General features: G+C 43.7%; 1 protein-coding gene across 1 annotated transcript in view; it reads left to right on the top strand.

Annotated features, from left to right (window-relative positions):
- The window catches only part of CFAP251 (cilia and flagella associated protein 251), a 164544-nt gene that overhangs the window by 125330 nt on the left and 26025 nt on the right, over positions 1–13189 (top strand). Inside the window, exon 19 of the mRNA XM_077461962.1 lies at positions 901–991. Within this exon, the coding sequence (XP_077318088.1) occupies positions 901–991 (91 nt within the window). The remainder of the gene's footprint in view (positions 1–900; positions 992–13189) is intronic.

Genomic DNA, 13189 nt, shown 5'->3' with positions numbered 1-13189 from the left:
TTTTCCTATAAGAGACTTTTCATTTTTGCAGTCTAAAGCAGTGGTCGTCAACCCTGTCCTCAGGGCCCACTAACAGGTCAGGTTTTATGTATTACCTTGGGGAGATGCGGACTAGAATACTGCAATCACTGAAGAGCAAATGATATCACCTTAGTTATCTTGCAAACCTGGCCTGTTGGTGGGCCCTGAGGAACAGGGTTAATGACCACTGGTCTAAAGTACCTGAACTTACTCCTAACCCTCTACCGTAAACTGAGAAACTCTGTTTCTGTTTGAAATAAATAACCCAAAGGAAGATTCAGTGTAGGTTTCCACATTTCTTTGGGCCATCTACCATGGGATCCCCTAGACGGAGAAGCAGTCAAGAAGGTAACGGTAAGCCCAATAAAATCAGCAGCTCCTTCGGGGGTCAGTGCTACACATGTCCTAGGCTAGTGCACGAGATATGTAAATCGCCTGTCAATCACAGCAAGGGGGAAGAACGGACAAAGATTTCATAGTTTGTCCATTTTATTTCACTGAAAAAAGATATGAGGATTGCTCAGAGCTGGGTCAACTCTTTGTGGCAAGACTGGGCATAGCTGATCTGAAATCCCATACTCTATATTGTGCCAGACAAAAAAAATTAAAAAAATTTGGGTTTACATCCATTTTAAGAGTGACTAAGAGGATATGAGTGCTGCATTTTGCACTCCAGTTTTGCTCTCCAGTAGTTGGTGGTGCCATAGACATTTATAGATTGCCAGTTGCTGGGATTAGTTGCTGGGATAGGTCACATTGTACTGTATTATTATTATACTTTTACTTTTTGTTCGGAAAAACTTTGATCAAAAATATAATTTATTTGTTTATTAATAGTAACACTAATCTGTATGAATTACATTTCTGTTTGTGTTACAGGTCTTTGGAAGCCGTTGCTTCCCTTGGGGGTGATGACTTAATACCTTTCTATGGGATGCTTCCTGGGGGAAGAGATGGAGAATTATTTAAGGTTAATATTTAGTCATATGAAAAATCGAATTCTCTGCAACATTGTCTGTTTCCAGTCATTTATTATCAGTTATTTTTTTAACAGAATGTCAAATAACTTAAAAAAAAAAATCTTGACTGGTTCACAGTGCTTCTTTAAAGTTATAAGGTGCAACTTCAACTTTAAACCAAGTCACAGATGTTGATGACCATCCACATACTGTAAAAGGTTCATGTTCAAAAAAGTTCAGGAATCAAAAAAAAAAAATCATACTCGCCTAGAGGGCTGCAGTACCGATCCCAGCTGCAGCTGTCCCCCGCCGACTCTAAGACAGAGAACTGAGCAATCAAACACTGCTGATCACTCAGTTCTCGGTCTTCAGTGAGCACACAGCTGGTGACTGTCAGTCTCATGCTTTCTGCTCTGCTCCTCCAGTGCTCACTGGAGCGCAGGGCTTTGGAGGGTGTGGGAGGGGCTGGCTCAGGCCCGAGCCTGAGGATCTTTTCGGAGCCTGGACAGGCTGAGTGATGTCAGCTGACAGCAGGCTTTTGCCCACTGCTGGCTGAAAACGGGTCACAGGAGGGCAGAACTGTGAAGAGAAGAGTTTCAGGTTTCTGTTTGTGAAATACATACAAAAAGCAATGGTAGGTCAGTAGAACTCTAGAACATAAAGCCAGCTAACACATAAGCTTTAATGACTGTACCACAAGCGAGTATGTAACAGACAGTACAAACCTCAGTACACTCCTTTTAATAAAATAAAACTGTTCTATTGCATATCCTTTACTACACACAGCTAACCTTAATGTGATATTAAAGTCTTGTTTTTTTTTTTTAATAGCAAACATGTTATAGTTACCTGCTCTGTGTAATGCAGAGGATCCTCCTCTTCTTGGGTCCCTCGCAAACACCCCTGGCCCCTCCCACCTGCCGGGTGACCCTATAGCTAGCAACCGAATCTCTGTGTGTCTGTGATTGATAGCAGCAGGAGTCAATGGCTATCTGTCCCCCTCCGGCTCTAAGGCTGAGAACCGAGTAATCAAACACCACTGATCACTCAGTTCTCAGCACTCCCTGAGCAGAGAGATGGTGACTGTCAGTCTCTGGCTCTCTGCTATATGATCCCCCTCTTATAGTCCAGGGCCTCCAGACACCTGCTGTCCTAGTCCAGGGCCTCCAGACACCCCCTCTCCTAATCTGGGACCTCCAGGCACCCCCTCATCTAGTCCAGTATCTCTCTTGTACGCCCTTCCCCCCCTCCCCATCCAGACGCCTTTGCCACACCAACCAACATTTCCTATTCAAGGGCCTCCTCTGCTCCCCCCCGTCCTAGTAGTCCAAGGCCTACTCCACAATTCCAAATTCAGAACCTCATCTTCACCCTGCCCTCCGAATCCCCAGTCCAGGGACTCCTCTCCACTCCCCTCCTAGTCTAAGGCCTCCCCTACAACCCCCCCCCCCTCCCCCCAAGTTCAGCTCCTTCTCTTCACCCTGCCCTCCGAATCCAGGTCCTTTGCCACACCAACCCCACTTTTTAAGTCCAGGGCCTCCTCTACAGCCTCAGCCCAGGACCTCCAGTGTACTCCCCTCCTAGTCTAGGACCCCCTCTGCATCACTCAGTCCAGGGCTTCCTCTTCACCCCTAGTCCAGGGCCTCCTGTGTACTCCCCTCCTAGTTCAAGGCTTCCTCTACACTCCCCTGCTAGTCGCGTACCTCCTCTGCACCCCCCAGTCCAAGGCCTTCTGTGTACTCCCCTTCTAGTCCAGGGCCTCCTCTGCACTCCCCCCTCTCCTAATCCAGGTCAGGGCCTCCTCTGCACCCCCCTCAGGTCAGTGCCTCCTCTGCACCCCCACCAGGTTCTCTCTGTATACTGTATATCCCTCTTTCTGTATACTGTATATCCCTCTTTCTGTATACTGTATCTCCCTCTCTCTCTGTATACTGTATCTTCCCTCTCTCTGTATATACTGTATCCCCCTCTCTCTGTATATACTGTACCCCCTCTTTCTGTATACTGTATCCCCCTCTCTCTCTGTATATACTGTACCCCCTCTCCCTCTTTATACTGTAACCCCTCTCTCTGTATATACTGTATCCCCATCTCTCTCTGTATGTAATGTACCCCCCCCTCTCTGTATGTACTTTATACCTCCGCTCTGTATATACTGTATCCCTTCTCTCTTTATATACTGTACCTCCCCTCACTCTGTATATACTGTACCCGCTCTCTCTCTGCATATAATGTACACCCTCTCTCTGTATATACTGTACCTCCCCTCTCTCTCTGTATATACTGTATACCCCCTCTCTTTATATACTGTACCTCCCCTCTGTTTCTCTCTGTATATACTGTACCCCCTTTCTCTCTTTGTCTTAGTATATACTGTACCTCCCTTCTCTCTCTGTATATACTACACCCCCTCTCTCTCTGTATATACTGTATCCCCCCTCTCTCTGTATATACTGTACCCCAGGGGTCAAGTCCTGGGGAAAAAAGTGTGGGAACTCCCACCCAAGATCCACTCCTCCCACCAAAAAAAAAAAAAACAATACGCTTGTATGCACAAATGCTTCAAAAGTGGTATTTTTCATCAAATTTTGAAGCTTAACTGTTAGTACATAAAAAAAAACAATTCTCAATAAACATATATACGGTAATTCTCTGAACAATCAGCATTCATTCAATTGTGCTTCCATGCAAATGTTAACATCATGTTCTGATCTTTATTGGGGAATGTTAGTTTGTATATAGTATTTATGTGGTGAGTTTACACTTTTCATTGAACAGAGTTTGGATAACACAGGGTTAAACGGAAAGGTCATAAATTAACTGCACATTATCTGGACAGAATGCTTAGGGAGATAGTGATGTGTTCCTGCTTAGGAGATGTATGTTAGCTTGGGGGGCTGCAAACTCTGCAGGGCTCCAACACACACTCGCTGCTATTCCAACCTAAGCTATTTCCACTTAAACTTCCCTCCTGGCATTAAACTTTGCCAGTTATTGTGCTCAGCTTACCACCCCAAACTGATGTTCCTCCCTCAGCTCACCTCTCTCCCTGCATGTCCTGTGAGCAGAATAGCTGTGCTCCTCCTCTGGGTTCTCTCATCATATGGCACTGAAGATAGAGGAGGGGGGGATTCAGCGGGACACACAGAGCAAGTATGCAGGACAAGGGGGGGAGGATGAGGAGACAGAAAATCAGGAGGGGCCAGCGGGGAGGAGCGCATCACGAGAGGTCTGACTAAATACAATCTCTTAGCAGCAGGGACTGATCCACCCATCAGCTAGCTGTGATTGACAGGTAGATCAAAGCGGAAGCTGTCATGGGCCCCCTACTGGCAATGCCTGAATGGTCAGGTGTGCGGCACTTACTATTGCGAGCTGTGTCGGCGGCTGCTGGTGTAGCACCTGCCATACAGCTCGCATACTTCAAAGTCTTGCAGGACATGGCTGCTAATGGGAACTGAGTTCCTGTTGTGGAAAAAATACAGGAACTCCGTTCCCGTGAGTTCCCGCAGGACTTGAGCCCTGCTGTACCCCCTCTCTCGCTGTATATACTGTATCCCCCTCTCTTTTTGTATATACTGTACCCCCCATCTCTGTATATACCGTACTTGCTCTCTCTCTCTCTCTATATATATATATATATATATATATATATATATATATATATATACTGTACCCCCTCTCTCTCTGTATATACTGTACCCCCTCTCTCTCTCTGTATATACTGTACCCCTATCTCTCTCTCTGTATATACTGTACCCCCCTCTCTCTCTCTGTATATACTGTGTAATCCCCTCTCTATATATACTGTAACCCCCCCCCCCCTATATATACTGTAACCCTCCCTCTCTGTGTATTCTGTAACACCCTTCTCTGTATACTGTAACCCCCCTCTCTGTATACTGTAACCCCCCTTGGTACATTGAAACTCTCGCCCTCTGTATACTCTAACACCCCACCCTCTCTGTATACTGTAACTCCCTCCTCTGAGTATACTGCAACTTCCCCTCTCTGTATATACTGTATCCCCGCTCTCTGTATATACTGTACCTCCCCTCTCTCTCTCTCTCTCTCTCTCTATATATATATATATATATATATATACTGTACCCCCCTCTCTCTCTCTGTATATAATGTACCCCCTCTCTCTCTGTATATACTGTATCCCTCCTCTCTCTCTCTGTATATATTGTATCCCCCTCTCTCTCTCTGTATATACTGTAACCCCTCCTCTTTCTCTCGCTCTCTGTATATACTGTACCCACCTCTCTCTATATAGATATATATACTTTATCCCCCTCTCTCTCTCTGTATATATTGTAACCCCTCCTCTTTCTCTCTCTCGCTCTCTGTATATACTGTACCCACCTCTCTCTATATAGATATATATACTTTATCCCCCTCTCTCTCTCTGTATATATTGTAACCCCTCCTCTTTCTCTCTCTCTCTCTCTGTATATACTGTACCCACCTCTCTCTCTCTCTCTCTCTCTCTCTCTCTCTCTCTATATATATATATATATATATATACTGTATATCCCCCTCTCTTTCTGTATATACTGTACCCCCTCTCTCCGTTCTCTGTACCTCAACAGTGTGGTTCTGGCTGTCCCTCACGTGTAGTCCATCTGCAGGCTGCAGCCAATGGTTGGGTGTAGTGTGGCCTCTGAATGCTCTTCCGCGAGTGTCAGTCTGGGCCCTGCCCCCTACCTGCTCCTTCCTTCCATTCAGTAGAGCGGCCAGCAGAGCCGCCTGTGTGCAATCAGCTGTACGCCGCTTGGTGGGGGGGCAAGGCTGGATAGGCACTGCAGGGGGAGAAAAACAGTGCCCGGAGTTGAACGTGGCAGCCCCTGCCTGCGACCCAGGGACATAACATAACCAGGGATGGTCTTGGACTGGGGACCATGTCCTCAGTCCGGGGACTGTCCCCGCAAACTGGGGACGTCTGGTCATCGTAGCCTATAGTCCAGGTAATCTGAGGACTGTGAGCTTGCAATACCAAGTATAATGGGAAACAGACAAGATGCAATAACATCTAGGCTAAGCAGTTATGTGTGCCCTGGTTCAAATACAGCATATATATATATATATATATATAGGATAGGTTTCCTAAGTTATGAGACCAGATTTGGTGTTGGTTCTCTCAGGCAGGAAAAAACAAAGCATCTTTGAGATTTGATCTGCAGAGGAATTTGATATCGTTATATTAAGCAATGAAACAACTACAGACACCCGGGTCATTTATAGCTTGAGTTCGCAGTCTTCCTTCTGGCAGCAGGAAGTACAATATGATTTGACCTTTCCAAAGCAGAAAAGGAGGAATAACACTCACTGTCTGTTTTAGGCCAGGTTTCCAGGTAGTGTCCAACCCCATCACAATACAGACAGAGGTTGTGCTGACAGCATCATCATCTCTTATCAGACGGCAGAGGAGAATGTAAGAGTAAGAACTGTATGGCCTCATGCACATGAGCGCTTTCAAGCATACATCGTAAATTGGATGTACAGTGACTTGAAAAAGTATTCATACCCCTTGACATTTTCCACATTTTGTCATGTTACAACCAAAAACTTTAATGTCTTTTATTGGGATTTTATGTGATAGAACAACACAAAGTGGCACATAATTGTGAAGTGGAAGGAAAATGATAAATGTTTTTACATTTTTTTTTACAAATAAATATCTGAAAAGTGTGGCGTGCCTTTGTATTCGGCCCCCTTTACTCTGATACCCCTAACTAAAATCTAGTGGAACCAATTGCCTTCAGAAGTCACCTAATTAGTAAATAGAGTCCACCTGTGTGTAATTTAATCTCAGTATAAATACAGCTGTTCTGTTAAGCCCTCAGAGGTTTGTTAGAGAGCCTTAGTGAACAAACAGTATAATGAAGGCCAAGGAACACACCAGACAGGTCAGGGATAAAGCTGTGAAGACATTTAAGGCAGGGATAGGTTATAAAAAAATATTGCAAGCTTTGAACATCTCAGGGAGCACTGATCAATCCATCATCCAAAAATGGAAACAGTATGGCACAATTGCAAACTTACCAAGACATGGCCGTCCACCTAAACTGACAGGACAGGAAAAGAGAGCATTAGAGAAGCAGCCAAGAGGCCATTGGTAACTCTGGAGGAGCTGCAGAGATCCACAGCTCAGACGGCAGAATCAGTCTACAGGTTGACTATTAGTCGCGCACTCCACATATCTGGCCTTCATGGAAGAGTGGCAAGAAGAAAGCCATTGTTGAAAGAAAGCCATAAGAAGACCCATTTACAGTTTGCGAGAAGCCATGTGGGGGACACAGCAAACATGTAGAAGAAGATGCTCTGGTCAGGTAAGACCAAATTTAACTTTTTGGTCTAAAAGCAAAACACCATGTGTAGCGTAAAACTAACACTGCACATCACCCTTAACACACCATCCCCACTGTGAAACATGGTGGAGGCAGGGAAGCTGGTCAGTGTTGATGGGAAGATGGATGGAGCCAAATACAGGACAACCTTAGAAGAAAACCTGTTAGAGTCAGCAAAAGACTTGAGACTGGGGTGGAGGTTCACCTTCCAGCAGGACAACGACCCTAAACATACAGCCAGAGCTGCAATGGAATGGCCCAGTCAAAGTCCAAACTTAAATCCTATAGAGAATATGTAGGAAGACTTGAAAATTGCTGTTCAGATGCTCTCTATCCAATCTGACAGAACTTGAGCTATTTTACAAAAAGGAATGGGCATTTCCTAAATGTGCAAAACTGGTAGAGACCCAAAATACTTACAGCTGTAATTGCAGCGAAAGGTGGTTCTACAAATTATTGACTCAGAGGGGCTGAATACAAATGCACGCCACACTTTTCAGATATTTATTTGTAAAAAATGTTGAAAACCATTTATCATTTTCCTTCCACTTCACAATTAATTATGTGCCACTTTGTGTTGGCCAATCACATAAAATCCCAATAACATACATTTTTGGTTGTAACATGGCAAAATTTAGAAAATTACAAGGGGTATGAATACTTTTCAAGGCACTGTAAATAATTGCATATTTCTGCCCCTGGCAGAGACAGCTCCCATGTACAGCTGGCAGTAGTAATAAATGGCTGTAGATGGGTATATGCCGCAGTTAAATAAACTCGCACGCGAGCATAAGTTTCTGATTGTGACTTTTGTGTTCATTCTGGGATTTACACAGGTTTGTACGTTTACACAAGCATAGTGTATGCCCATTTGCAGCCATTTATACCATACTATTTATAGCTCTATGTTGAAGCTGCCTCTCTAAGGCCTTTTCACACTGATGCAGTGCAGTTTGACCACACCATGGGTGCAGCGCAGTGTACCCGTGGTTTTGGTGCTGGTTAGTTGCACTTTCCCATAAAGTTCTATTATGTCCCATGGTTTTGGTGCACTTTTTAAAATATCAGGACAGCTGTAGCAGCAAGCATTACACAGAGGCGTCACTGTGCACCATTTTGAAAAAACAGAACTATGCACTTCCATGCAGAAATGTGGAAGTTCTCATGCTGAAGTCCAGCTATTTAGACTGGCTTGATTTTCCCGACAGCTTAACTGCTCCTTCTCACAATGCAAGTCTATGTGTAAGCTGACTTACTGAAAACAATGCTTACTCAATGCATTTTATATCTATCTCCACAGTTGCCATCTATTAAACCTCCTGCACTTGTTTTAACTTTGGATAGTAAAACATTTGTTTTCTGCCAGTAAATACCTTATACAGCTCACTTCCTCTTTCTTCTCTGGTAATTAGCCTAGGCTTATGACATCATGCACAGCTCTCTCTCTGGCTCTCATGAGCATTTGCTAGGGAGGGAGGGCAAGATGAGTCATAAGAGGGCAAATGAGAGCTCCAGGTCTGCAGATCTGGAGGTGTGAACAGGCAGCAGCTTCAGCTGCCCACAGTTAAAATTGTTGCAGCCAGATTCAGTGGAGGGAGATTTCTGCTGCATATTTGGCAAGTATAGAATCGCAGTATATATATATAATAATATGCAAAGTGGTTGGAGGGAGGATTCTAAATGGCAAAGATGTTTTTCTTACAAATTATGTCAGCAGACCGCAGTTCCTCTTTAAGGGAATGTATAGTGAATGTGTACATATTTTTTCTTTATTTTTTTAAGGTCTGGACTAAAAAATATAATTTCTATAAATTATGTTTTTTTAGTGAGTTAAATATGAAATATGCACATGATTATGTACTTCCACTAAAGAAAACAATTTAAGCTTTATGCCTCCTTTCACGTTTTCCTTTATCTCCATACCCCCTCCTGTACCAGCTCTGCTTTTTACACAGATCAATAGCGAAAATTTTACTTTACATAAAAATTAATGAGTTAGAACAAAAATGAATGAGTCATGTTCAAAAGCTTAAGTTTACTGAAAAAAAAAAAAAGGTTCCCTCCAATTTCTCGTGATTCCTGCTGCCATAATCTTCCAGTGTAGTTAGATTTTTTTTCTAGATTTTTTCTAGAATTAAGGGTTCTATTAACGCCACTGATGATGTCTATATTACCAAATGCGTTGTGTTGGGTCACCCAACATTTTTGCTGTTTTTTATGGATTGACATGTGAGTTTTACATCTATGTTTGTGAGTATACTGGATAACTGTTAATAAACCTATTGAATATCAGTAATACATCACAATGAGGTGTTCTTTATCTATCTCCAAATCCTGCATGAGTTGAGGTTATTTTCCGTTAGAGTCCATTCTGTCAGTGTGGCTACAGACATCTGGTGATCCTGTGGATTTTGTGACTTGGAGCTGGGTTAATTGAATGTGTTTGACTGCTGTACAAGGTGGTCTACTACTGAGAGTAAGGGTCAGTGTGTGATTTGCTCTTGGTGGAGGACCTCTGTAGCACTTCTTGTGTGTGGAAATTGCACGGTTGGAGCCCATACTTTTAAATACTAACATCATACTGAAAAGGACTTTAATTGTGAATTACATGTCAAAGCGCTACACTTATGATATTATTGTTTTTATATTTCAGTGAGCTAGCTAGCTAGCTGCTTTCTTTATTGAGTTAACCGGTCATATACTTTCATATTATTGTAAGCACAAGTGTATTGTGGTTATATACAGTTGGTGCCCAACTATGCCCGTCTTTTCTACACAGCTCTTCTATGCATTCTACAGTTTTTATAAATGGAATGTGATTGATGAAAGAAGGGGACAGACCTGTCAATCTGTCCTCCATTCATGGATCCTGTTTCTTACATAAAAGCTATAGCACTGGCATCTATGACTGAAGGTGCTAGGTGGAAAGGACTATAGCACCGGCATCTATGACTGGAGGTGCTGGGTGGAAAGGACTATAGCACCGGCATCTATGACTGAAGGTGCTAGGTGGAAAGGATTATAGCACCGGCATCTATGGCTGGAGGTGCTTGGTGGAAAGGACTATAGCACCGGCATCTATGGCTGGAGGTACTGGGTGGAAAGGACTATAGCACCGGCATCTATGGCTGGAGGTGCTTGGTGGAAAGGACTATAGCACCGGCATCTATGGCTGGAGGTGCTTGGTGGAAAGGACTATAGCACCGGCATCTATGGCTGGAGGTGCTTGGTGGAAAGGACTATAGCACCGGCATCTATGTCTGGAGGTGCTTGGTGGAAAGGACTATAGCACCGGCATCTATGGCTGGAGGTGATGGGTGGAAAGGACTATAGTACCGGCATCTATGGCTGGAGGTACTGGGTGGAAAGGACTATAGCGCCGGCATCTATGGCTGGAGGTGCTTGGTGGAAAGGACTATAGCACCGGCATCTATGGCTGGAGGTGCTGGGTGGAAAAGACTATAGTACCGGCATCTATGGCTGGAGGTACTGGGTGGAAAGGACTATAGCACCGGCATCTATGGCTGGAGGTGCTTGGTGGAAAGGACTATAGCACCGGCATCTATGGCTGGAGGTGCTTGGTGGAAAGGACTATAGCACCGGCATCTATGGCTGGAGGTGCTGGGTGGAAAGGATTATAGCACGGGCATCTATGGCTGGAGGTGCTGGGTGGAAAGGATTATAGCACCGGCATCTATGGCTGGAGGTGCTGGGTGGAAAGGATTATAGCACCGGCATCTATGGCTGGAGGTGCTGGGTGGAAAGGGCAGTCATAGTTGGGCACTCTTGATGAGTGTCTGTGAAAGCCCCCTTAGTTCTATTAACCTCCACTGCACTAGTAAATTACGGTGGTGGGGTGGGGGCATTAGAGGAGTAATATTTCTGCTAAACGAGGACACAGCAGCACAAGGAACATATTTTACTGAAGGAAAGTAATGTCCCATGTACTTATTCTTTATTTTATTTTTATTTTTTTTAAAGTAAGCTTAGGCTTTAAATGTTCATTTTAAACCATTTTTTTTATTATATAAAGAAATTAATATTTACACAAAACCAGTATAGTGACCCTGGGGGGACTGAGTGGTGGTGAATCAAGAGCTATAGATATCTATATTAAATACAGTCACAAGAGCAAATGCCCCCCTCAAAAATATGTGTGTCTCTATCCTATATATTGGCTGTTTGGGACAGGCAGAGAGCTAGGAAACAACTTCATTCCCCCACTTTCCTCTTGCTTCCTTATTAAATAATCCTAACTTTACTCAAGGACTACAATCTCACCTATTTAATTGGTAGGAAAATAAAGGCTTACAAAGGATTGGTGACTTTCTGTTCGGAACTGATACCGTAACCCGAAGTCTCGGGACTGATGTGGACGAGAAGGCCTGGCTCTCAGTCTCCGCTCTAATTCATCCCAAAGGTGTTCTACCGGGTTGAGGTCAGGATTCTGTGCAAGCCAGTCAAGTTCCTCCACTGGAACTAAGGGGCAAAGCCCAACCCCGGAAAAACTACCCCACACCATAATCCCTCCTCCACCAAATGATTTTGACCAGTGCATAAAGCAAGGTCCATAAAGACATTGATGAGCAAGTTTGGCTGGCGGAACTTGACTGGCCTGCGCAGAGTCCTGACCTCAACCCGATAGAACACCTTTGGCATGAGGTTGAGCTGAGACTGCAAACCAGGCCTTCTCGTGCACATCAGTGCTTGACCTCACAAACGCGCTTCTGGAAGAATGGCCAAACATTCCCATAGAGAAACTCCTAAACCTTGTAGACAGCCTTTTCCCAGAAGAGTTGAAGCTGTTATAGCTGCATATGGTGGGCCCACTCAATATTGAACCCTACGGACTAAGACTGGGATGCCATTACATTTTATGTGCGTGTAAAAGGCAGGTGTCCCAATACTTTTGGTAATATAGTGTAGCTAATAATTTAATAAAAATATCCATTATTACAACCCTTGTTGAATCTATTTATGAACCTTTCCTTAGATGGTATACATGGTACCCATCAGGGTAGCAAAGATGTCCACAAGAGTCTTCCTCCTGATTGCAGAACTATAGGTCTGAGTCAGCAGAGTAAAGCTGGATACACACTATACAATTTCCTTTAGATTTTTTCCTTTAGATTTACCAAAACCATATAATATGAGGTCAAACCCTAATGCTGGGTACACACAATCATAAAATCATACGAAAAATACCACTTTCGATTCGATCGTGCGATAATCGGATCGTTAGTACAGAGCTTTCAAGAGCCAATCAGGACAGTTCATCCAATATTATTTGATCGGACATGTACTAAAATATTTTTCGTACGATGCCAGATTGTACGATTTTCCTTTTAATCAGTACAGTTGTCGTTTGAAAATGTAATTCAAATGCATTACAACAGATTACATGACTTCTGAATTTTTATTCTGTCATATGAGAATTTTCGGGACTTTAGTAAACTCATCACATTCGATCTGAGATTTGCATGCAAAAAAAATAAAAAATAGACGATCATTCGTCTGATAATCTCATCTTGTATACCGGGCTTAAGAGTTTCAATTTGTATGCAATCAGACAGGCCCTTGCACTATATGGTTTTGGTAAATCTAAAGGAAATCAGACAAGAAAAGTTGTATAGTGTGTATGGGGTCTTCGGGTCATACCTGTGAAGTGACACCACTGTTTTCACACATAGAGCACAGATTCTTCTCTGCAGCATTCTGGTTAGGACTGGTGCAAGGATTTTTGACATCCTAGGTGAAACCTCATTTTGCTGCCCCCTCCCTTGGCTCCACCCCCTTTGCCCTGCCCAAGTATACCCCAACTTTTTAATGAAGCACCCATCAGATGCAGCCTCACCA

Source organism: Lithobates pipiens, unplaced genomic scaffold, assembly GCF_037356315.1.
Source record: "Lithobates pipiens isolate NorthernLeopardFrog02 unplaced genomic scaffold, aLitPip1_a1.2 Scaffold_3, whole genome shotgun sequence".
NCBI classification, from domain to species: Eukaryota; Metazoa; Chordata; class Amphibia; order Anura; family Ranidae; genus Lithobates; species Lithobates pipiens.
This window is presented reverse-complemented; position numbering and strand designations above follow the sequence as displayed.